The 10,121-nt window shown below is 41.7% G+C and overlaps 1 protein-coding gene across 3 annotated transcripts in view; it reads right to left on the bottom strand.

Moving 5' to 3' along the window:
* Positions 1–70: 70 nt before the first annotated feature.
* LOC131199716 (T-cell receptor-associated transmembrane adapter 1) overlaps positions 71–10,121 on the bottom strand; it is an 87,745-nt gene continuing 77,694 nt past the window's right edge. For all 3 annotated transcript variants that reach the window (XM_058185776.1, XM_058185774.1, XM_058185775.1), the window contains 3 exons: positions 8,194–8,264; positions 6,971–7,029; positions 71–1,778 (listed from right to left, as the gene is read on the bottom strand). In XM_058185776.1, the coding sequence (XP_058041759.1) occupies positions 1,575–1,778; positions 6,971–7,029; positions 8,194–8,264 (334 nt within the window). In that variant the 3' untranslated portion in view covers positions 71–1,574. The remainder of the gene's footprint in view (positions 1,779–6,970; positions 7,030–8,193; positions 8,265–10,121) is intronic.

Below are 10,121 nucleotides of genomic sequence, written 5' to 3'. Positions count from 1 at the left end.
TGGGGAATCTATATACCAGGACAAAGAACATCTAAGGCTGATGATGTTACCTAGTTAGGGTAATGAAACATCTGCAAAAAAAGAAGCAAGCTCAGAGAGCACCAAGGAGCTCTCATTTCAACCCTGAGTTACAAATCCTTTATTGATAAGTTAAAATACATTTATTAAATAATTATTAGAAGAAGCATTACATAATACATATTTTGGAACTGGTGGTTTATTTTCATGTCAAATTAGATAAAATGTCGTATTTAAATATTGACTTCCTAGAACTACACCAGCTATATAAATTTTCTCTCGAATTTGTTCACTATAAACAAAAAGCAACCATTACTAGTAATCCAAAAAAGTGTGTCAGATTTAAAGGTCACCAACTAATTTCAAGAAAATAAACTATGCTTAATTCAAACTTCATTGCTATATTATGAGATTTCCAATGCATTCATGTAGTTTTTATTGCAAGACAATGTTTTGGACTGAGTTGAACAGGTATATCTGGGGAGCAATTAGGAATATCACTTCTTATAGAATACACTATAAAAGAGTGGTGTAAAAGTCAATAGCAATCACTTAAATACAATGAAAAATGTCAAATTCTTCCTTGGAGATTTATTTTTATACCTCATTTACTACTTTCTTTACAGACCATTTAATTCAGATGCTCAAGACATTACATACTCATTGAGTAATTGGGATTGACTTAACAGTTCTTAACTAGCAGGAAACTAAATACATGCCGACATTACATTTGCTAGCTGTACAACTGTTAATTAGATGAATCAAAGCTGATACATTATTCCCCAATTAACCTTAAATATTTCCTGATGTTATTACATCTGCAGTATGGCAAGTTATAATTATACTAAGCAGAGCTGAATGAGTAAGTTTTTCTCAGAAAGTTAGCAAAATTGTTGTTAGTGATTCTAATCTAATTTATTTATTTATTTACATTTATATCCCGCCCTTCTCCAAAGACTCAGGGTGGCTTACAGTGTGTAACGCAATAGTCTCATTCTATTGTATATTTACAAAGTCAACTTATTGCCCCCCCAACAATCTGGGTCCTCATTTTACCTACCTTATAAAGGATGGAAGGCTGAGTCAACCTTGGGCCTGGTGGGACTAGAACCTGCAGTAATTGCAGGCTGCTGTGTTTTAATAACAGGCTATCTTACAGCCTGAGCCACCACGGCCCCGATATTCCGATATATAATGGAATATAACTGCTTTATAATAAAGACAGTAATTTGGCTCCTACTTATATATGAACCAGATGGAGGATATAACCAGTTCCACACTGGCCTGTTAAAGGACCAAGCAAGTTTCTCCATTGCCCAGACAACTTCTTGCATGATCCAGACTCTTCTGAGCACCATGTCAAAATGTAACTAAAGTCTCAAAAAGTTATATGAATCATTCTTCTACAGAACTCAATGGCATAAATTATTTTGTTCACACAATCATTTATCTAACTTGGTAATTGACTGTCTCAGTGAATGTTTAAATTGAGAAAATGATTCGGTTACTAAAACATGACATTTGCATTGTGTTTTAAACCAAACTCTTTGAATGAGTCAATCAGAAGTATTTTCAGACAACTTATTTTCAGCACTCAGTTGTTCACTGTTGAGATAAATGCAAGACAGCGTGGAGTTGTTTTTGGTAAGTTGATTTTCACCCATTTCTAATGTAGGATATTTCTTTTTGGGCTGAATTTTGTGCTTTCTTCGGACACTATGATCAAGGGAAGCGTAACACATTTGGCGTTCAGCTATCTGCTACAAAAAAACAATTCATATTATTAGTCATGCCATTTAATATGTCAAACAGCTAATGGTAAAAGTAATAATTCAGTTGTATGATACACCTAAATGAAATATAAATTTGCAATTTCGTGTTTGAACATTGGACGCTATCTAACAAAATGAAATTCAATGGTGAAAAAAGTAAGGTTCTACACTTAGGCAAGAAAAACCAAATGCACAGCTGCAGTATAGGTGGTACCTGGCTCAATAGTAACTGAGAGGAATCTTGGAGTCCTAGTGGACAATCACTCTAAAATGAACCAGTGGTGTGCTGCAGTTGCCAAAAGAACCAACACAGTTCTAGGCTGCATTAACAGGGATAGTATCAAGTTGATGCGAAGTGTTAATACCACTTTATAATTCCGCGGTAAGACCACACACTACATCCAGTTTTGGTCACAATGTAAAAAAGATGTTGAGACCCTAGAATCTAGAAGGTGTGCAGAGAAAAGCAACAAAGATGATTATGAGACTGGAGGCTAAAACATGTTGCTGGAATTGGGTATGTCTAGTTTAAAGAAAAGAAGGGCTGGGGTGACAGGATAGCAGTCTTCCAGTATCTCACGGCTTGGCACAAAGAAGAGGGAGTCAAGCTATTCTCCAAAGCACCTGAGGGCAGGACAAGAAGCAATGTGTGGAAACTAATCAAGGAGAAAAGCAACCTAGAAATAAGAAGAAATTTCCTGACAGAATAATTAATCAGTGGAACAACTTGTCTCCAGAAGTTGTGAAGTTGGAAGTTTTTAAGAAGAGATTGGACAACCATTTGTCTGAAATGGTATAGGGTTTCCTGCCTGAGTAGGGTGTTGGACTAGAAATCTTCCAAGGTCCCTGCCAACTCTGTTATTCTGTTCTGTTATTCTGGTAACTACTTGGAAACAACTTAATTCATTGATTAAGATTATTATGGGCAGCTTAATATAAATAATGCTGTCACTGCAATACTTGATTTTGATATGGAGTTCACTTGATCCACTTGAACTAATAGTTACTTGCTAGCTCCGTATGCATTTGAAGAAGATTATATTTTTTACTGATATTGCATAGGCATGCTATATAAGTTACCGGAGCCAATTCGCTGTTCCATCCCACGCGCCTGATGGACCCAGAGAGGTTCCAAACGAAGCTTGGGCCACTACCTGAGGATTTAGCCCACGGCTCGGCTGGAGACCTAGTCGCCGCCTGGGAAAGGGCCGGGGCGGGGGCTCTAGACCGCGTCGTGCCTTTGCGGCCTCTGACCCGGTGCCGGTCTCGATTAGCTCCTTGGTATTCCGAGGAGCTGAGAGAGATGAAGCGCCAGAGAAGACGCCTAGAGAGTAATTGGAGGGCCAGCCGTTCCGAGTCTGACTGGACACTAGCTATGTCTCAAATTCAGACCTATCTAGTGGCGATGAGAGTGGCAAAACGGGAGTATTTTTCCGCTCTCATTGCGTCAGCAGATAACCGCCCAGCCGCCTTGTTTAGGGTGACCCACTCTCTTCTTCATCAGAGAGTGGTGGAGGACCCCTTACATGGACATGCTGAGGAGTTTGGGCAATATCGGCACGATAAAATCGCTCAGATTCGGGAAGGTTTGGATTCCGAGTGGGTAGGGTCGGGTGGGATGGCGGAGGCTGGTCTTGAGATTACTATCTGGGATGAGTTCGATACTGTGGCTCCTGAGGACATGGACAGGAGACTGGGGAGACTGAATGCGACCACATTTATTGGACCCGTGTCCCTCCTGGCTGGTGCTGGCCACCCGGGAGGTGACACGAGGCTTGCTCCAAGGAATTGTCAATGCTTCTTTGATGGAGGGTGTCTTCCCTACCGCCCTGAAAAAGGCGGTGAGGCCCCTCCTCAAGAAGCCCTCCCTGGATCCAATAATTCTAACAAATTACCGTCCTGTCTCCAACCTTCGCTTTGTGGCGAAGGTTGTTGAGAGTGTGGTGGCACGACAGTTCCCCCGGTACCTGGATGAAACTGTCTATCTTGACCCGTTCCAGTCCGGCTTCCGGCCTGGGCACAGCACAGAGATGGCCTTGGTTGCATTGGTAGATGATCTCTGAAGGGCCCGGGACAGAGGTTGTTCCTCTGTCCTGGTCTTTCTAGATCTTTCAGCGGTTTTTGATACCATTGACCATGGTATCTTGCTGCGGCGGCTCGGGGGGTTTGGAGTGGGGGGCACTGTTTTTCAGTGGTTCTCCTCCTACCTCTCGGACCGTTCGCAGACGGTGTTGGCAGGGGGGCAGAGGTCGGCCCCGAGGCGCCTCCTGCGTGGGGTGCCACAGGGGTCAGTTCTTTCGCCCCTTCTGTTCAACATCTATATGAAGCCGCTGGCCGAGATCATCCGTGGTTTTGGGGTGGGGTGTCATCTGTACGCTGACAATACTCAGCTGTACATCTCCACCCCTAACCACCCCAACGAGGCTGTTGAAGTGATGTCCCGGTGTCTGGAGGCCGTACGGGTCTGGATGGGGAGAAACAGGCTCCAACTCAACCCTTCCAAGACTGAGTGGCTGTGGGTGCCGGCATCCCGGTACAGCCAGCTGACTCCATCACTGACTGTTGGGGGCGAGTTGTTGGCCTCACAGAGAGGGTTCGCAATCTGGGCGTCCTCCTGGATGCACGGCTGTCGTTTGAAGATCATTTGATGGCCGTCGCTAGGGGAGCTTTTTATCAGGTTTGCCTGATACGCCAGTTGCGTCCCTTTCTAGACCGGGCTTCGCTCTGCAGTCACTCATGCCCTCATTACGTCCCGCCTAGACTACTGCAACGCTCTCTACATGGGGCTCCCCTTGAAGAGCACCCGGAAGGTCCAACTGGTCCAGAATGCGGCTGCGCGGGTGATAGAAGGAGCACCTCGTAGCTCCCATGTGACACCTCTCCTGCGCGGTCTGCACTGGCTTCCAATGGTCTTTCAGGTGCAATTCAAGGTACTGGTCACCACCTTTAAAGCGCTCCATGGCAGAGGACCGGTGTATCTACGGGACCGCCTACTACCACCGGTAATCTCCCATCAACCTGTGCGCTCCCACAGGGAGGGCCTCCTCAGGGTGCTGTCAGTTAAGCAGTGCCGGCTGGCGACCCCCAGGGGGAGGGCCTTCTCTATGGGGGCTCCTGCCCTCTGGAACGAGCTGCCTCCGGGGCTTCGTCAACTCCCCAACCTCCGGACCTTCCGCCGCGAGCTGAAGACTCTTTTATTCCATCGTGCAGGGCTAGTTTTAACATGATTTTAAATTTTTAAATGGGGTTTTATTTATTTTAAATCTTATGCCACATATTGAATTAGTTTTTTAAATGGTTTTTTAACTTTTGTTATATGTGTTTTATTGGCTGTAAACCGCCCTGAGTCCTTCGGGAGAAGGGCAGTATAAAAATCTAATAAATCTAAATCTAATAAATTACCAGGTCATTTTGCCTATTTTACTCTCTATTTGGATGAAATGGTTCAATATCTTGATTTCACACAATTCTACTTTACATGGGGCAGTGCCTCCTACTTTGTCCCCACCCATATACTTCACTGGAGGGATCTTATACAGGTTAACAAACTGTATTTGTACTATCTCTGTAAATGGGTTATTGCAACAGTGTTGCTGTGTAATGAGATAGCCAGAGATAAATCTCTCAGAGATTATTCCATTAAGGCTCTGGCAATGTCAGTAATTTCTCAGCACAATTGTCACTGACCAAATTTACAAAGCAACCACATCAGAGCTGGGTTTCAGCAGGTTCTGACCAATTCTGGAGAACCGGTAGCAGAAATTTTGAGTAGTTCGGAGAACCGGCAGTAAAAATTATAACTGGCCCCACCCTCATCTATTCTCTGTCTCCCAAGTCCCAGCTGATTGGGAGAAAATTGGGATTTTGCAGTAACCTTACCCTGGATTGGGGAGGGAATGGAGATTTTACAGTATCCTTCCCCTGCCACGCCCACCAAGCCACGCCCACCAAGCCATGACACTCCCATGAAGCCACACCCACAGAACCGGTAGTAAAATATTTTGAAAACCACCACTGAACCACATACTTGCACACTTAAGTTTTATTAGTTAGATTTATGGCAAAATATGAAACAGAATTTGGCAGTGGTTCTTCTCCAATATCCTGAAAATGAACCCCTGACCATTTATGTGAAATCACAGATTCCACCAGTATCTGAAACAGATAACATTTGAATGCGTATCTATGATTCACACAACCCATCTTCTATTTCCCAGCTCACTGGTTAATGTGCTGATCTTGGGAACTGAGCTGTAAGTAGGAGCCACGTTCAAGCATATTTAGGCATATCTCCTATCAAACTCAGGAGGGTTCAAAATTAATCTTGTTAATACACATCCCAATTCTGGGAATTTACAGACCCTTTGTTAATCGTAATTAACCAGGTTATGTTATACTGAATCATTGTATTATTACATGGAATGTGTACCTGCAGCAGCACAGTGGGATGATTTTGCAAACTTAGACCTTTCCTAGAAAGAGATATCAGTCAGGAGACTACAGTCTTGAACTGGATGGCAAAGAGGGGAAGAAGTTCAGAGTAACCTTAATTTTGACTCTCTTGGGGATATGCCTAGTAGCCTCTAAAAGGGTCTCCAACACCTGGGCTGCAGGCTGGGCCTCTTCAGAACCAGGCAAGTGATGGGCGAGCATGTGTGTATGCACAAAGCTTCCCTCACATGAGTGGTGGCCTACTTGCCTTTTGCAAGAAAGTATCCCCTCTCCCCCACCTCCGCCAGGCCGCCAAGCCAGAAAGGTTGGGGACAGCTGACCTAGAAAGTTATAGCTTTAGTCTGACAAGACTCTGTGTATTAGGTATAAGCAAATAAAAGATTAGGCTCAATGATATATCACTGTCTCATCTCTGAGCTTGGCCCTGAAATTCCATCTATATTGACCACTAACTACATGTTACTTTACCTGCAATATCTCAGAACTCTTGACTCCATAATTTTGTTATGGAGTAATAAGTTAAAATAATAAATGGGCATAAATAAATGTGATATATCTACATAGAATTGATGAAGAAGATTTATATATATTACAGGGCTGGAATTGGCCAAGATTTTGCAAGTAACATTCTGTATTTTAGGGCACCTAAGATCCAGACAAATCATTCATCACCTTGAAAAAAGCTGTTAGAAATTAAAGAACATTTATATAAACAAGCATGTACAAACCTGTACATCAGTGGTGGATCTAGGAGAAGGGACATTCATTTGCTCATAGCAACTTTCATCTGAAAATAAGTTTTGATGTAGAATGTTTTAAAATAGTTACTTTATATTATTATCAATCACATAAAGTTCTGCAGTGACCTGTTATTTTTCAATACCATGCAGTGTGGCAGCTATAACTATACTGTGCTGGTAAATACCTGACGTATCTCGCTTCCTCTAGATTAGGGGTGTCAAACTCACAATGATACATTGTTGTCACATGACGTATCGCAACTTTTCCCTCCTTCACTAAAATGGGTGGGCATGGCCACATCCAGCCCATAGGCCACAAGTTTGACACCCCTACTCTAGATTAAGGAAGGGGAGCGCAGTATAATACTCTGCATCCACTTTCTTGCTGGGTAGATATTTAAACTGAACTGAAGTGGCTCCTTAGATGAGAAGCGAAATGTTTTCATGGAAAAAAACCCAAAGTACCATATTTTTCGGAGTATAACCTTTTTCTTCCAAAAAAGAGGGTGAAAATTTTGGTGAGTCTTATACTCCGACATGTAGCCCTGCCCAATGGAGGTTTCAGAGGTGAAAAAAAGCATCAGAAATGAAACTTCAGAAAAGAAGCCCCCAAACAGAGCTTCAGAAAAGAAGCCCCCAAACAGAGTTTCAGAGGCTTTTTTTCTGAAGCTGTTTCGAAGGCTTTCAGAGGCAGAAAAAAGTTTTTTCTGAAACAGAGTTTCAGAAGTTTCAGAGGCAGAAAAAAAAAGAAGAAAAAAAAGAAGAAGCAAGGTACAATGCTCACAACCAAGGAACCTGTTGCTAAAATTCACCTCTGGGAACAGCCGATTGGGGGTATCCCCACCTGCCAATCAGCTTTTTTCTTATTTTTCTCCTCAAAAACTAAGTTGCATAATGAAAGCCAGCTGGATTACTTTGGGCCAATCACTCACTTTCTCAGACCAGCCCACCTGACCAGGGCTATTGTGAAGAAAATAGAAGAAGGAAGTTGTGTTGGATATGTTCTCCACCTTGAGTTAATTGTAAAAATAATAAAGGTAGAATATAAATTAAATAAACAATTAAGCATGAACTATTATATTTTTCCTATAAACTGCAACATAGTCTTCCAGAAAAGAAGGAAAGAAAAAGAGGTAATGCCTACAATGATTAGTTCAAGCTAGCCATATGAATCTAAATGCAATGAATGGACAACTTTATCTATATCTTACTTAGCATCTCCTGTTGGTAGTGATTAAGATTGTCATAAACTGGACAAGCTTCTTCATGAAATTCCTCATTACTGTAAAAGAATGCAAGACAGTTTAATACAAACAATGTGGACATATTGTATTAAATTGTATTTGTATAATTTGTTTAGAAAAATATGATTTATATGACTAGGTGATTTATTTTAGTTTCACTGTTTATTTTTGAATAAACAATTATTTGAAAATAATAGATTGGATCCCAATATCTCTCCTTCCCTCTGCACTTCCTGCTCCCCGCATCTTTTAATTCATATTACTTTAATTGTTTATTGTTATTGTTGTTTTTATTGTTTCCTTGCTTTATTAATGTTAAGTTTACATTTTTCATCATTTTTCTGTTTTTACTGATGTAAACTGCCCAGAATAAATGGAGCAAATAAATTTAGCTAACAAAGAAACATAAATAAAATAACTATCCAGATTTCCATTTATAAAAACAGATTCCTAATGTTCACCGTAGAAGATGCAAATGTGGTTTCTTCTGATTTCTCCTCTTCTATTTCCAGCAGTCCCCTGAAAAATCTAATCAGTGTGAAATGTCTTTGAATATTAGTAGCTCGGATTGATAGTTATGTTGTTGGTTTGAGCTTCGAGCTTGGCGCTTTGGTTGCAAATGTTTCATCCCCATTCGACGAGAAATCTTCAGTGTGCTTGGATTGTGCTTGTCTGGGGAAGCACTGGCCTTTAGATACCTTTCTGAGTCCTAATCTAATTTCAGGTTGTGTGATTGGCTGGCTATAGTTGCTGAGTCATAGTCCTTGGTTTTAAGTACCATCTGTCTGATGTAATTAGTGCTGGTGTTGTTGTTTGGCTCAACATAGCACAGTTCTACAGACTCCTGAAAATACACAAACACCCCACTCCAGCTTGATTGTCTCACTCTCTGGCATACCCACCTACAACCTTGGCAAATAAATGTGGAAACACCCGAAGCAGCTGTTACCAACTGGTGACCCATGGACCACAGGTGGTCCACAGAAAAATTATTTGCATTTTTTATATTGCACTTAATACTATTTATCTTTTTTAAAAAATTCATATTAGTGGTCCACGAGCTTTAAAATTATGAATTCAGTGGTCCCTGAGATCCTTTGCACATAACTGATGACTCTCAATACTCCATAAACAACGCCACACAATTCCTCGACAGGCTCAAACACCTACATATCAACAAAGATGAAACAATGATATCATTTTATGTCACCGCATTATTCACATCTGTAGACCTCAAACTGGCAGTTGACCTAATCAAAGAACTACTGGACAACACATAGCCCCCCAAGAGGACCACTCACAAAAAGAAAGCCCAAGCAAACTCCTCCAACTGTGCCTAACCACCAGTGGTGGGTCTAACCGGTGTTACCACTGGTTCACTTCGTGCATGTGCTTTGCGCAGCTAAGCATTGGTGTACAGGAAGACAATGCACACAGATCAAATCCTCAACTTCCACAACAACAAAATGCCATAAATAAAGCTGCATCAGAACACTATTTGGGAGAATCAAATCCCATTGCAACCCCACAGACTCCAGATCAGCAGAAGATAAGCACTTATACAAATAGAGAGAAACTTTATCCAGAGATGCCTACACCCAAACAACACAAACACACCAAACAACACAACTACCACAAAAGCAACAATGACCAGACATCACAATCCCCTATGTGCAAAATGTTTCAGAAATGACAGGAAGATTGCTGAGTGAATACGACCTCACAGTAGCCCACAAACTAACCTCAACCCTCAGATGGACTCTGTCAAAACTGAAAGGGCAGACAGAAACAAAACCAATGATCAGGTGTCATATATCGGATCCAATGCAGCAACTGTGAGAGCTGTATCGGCCCAACAGGAAGAAAACTATCAACCAGACTGCATGAACACTTCC

Source organism: Ahaetulla prasina, chromosome 5 (assembly GCF_028640845.1).
Source record: "Ahaetulla prasina isolate Xishuangbanna chromosome 5, ASM2864084v1, whole genome shotgun sequence".
In the NCBI taxonomy this organism is placed as follows: Eukaryota; Metazoa; Chordata; class Lepidosauria; order Squamata; family Colubridae; genus Ahaetulla; species Ahaetulla prasina.
This window is presented reverse-complemented; position numbering and strand designations above follow the sequence as displayed.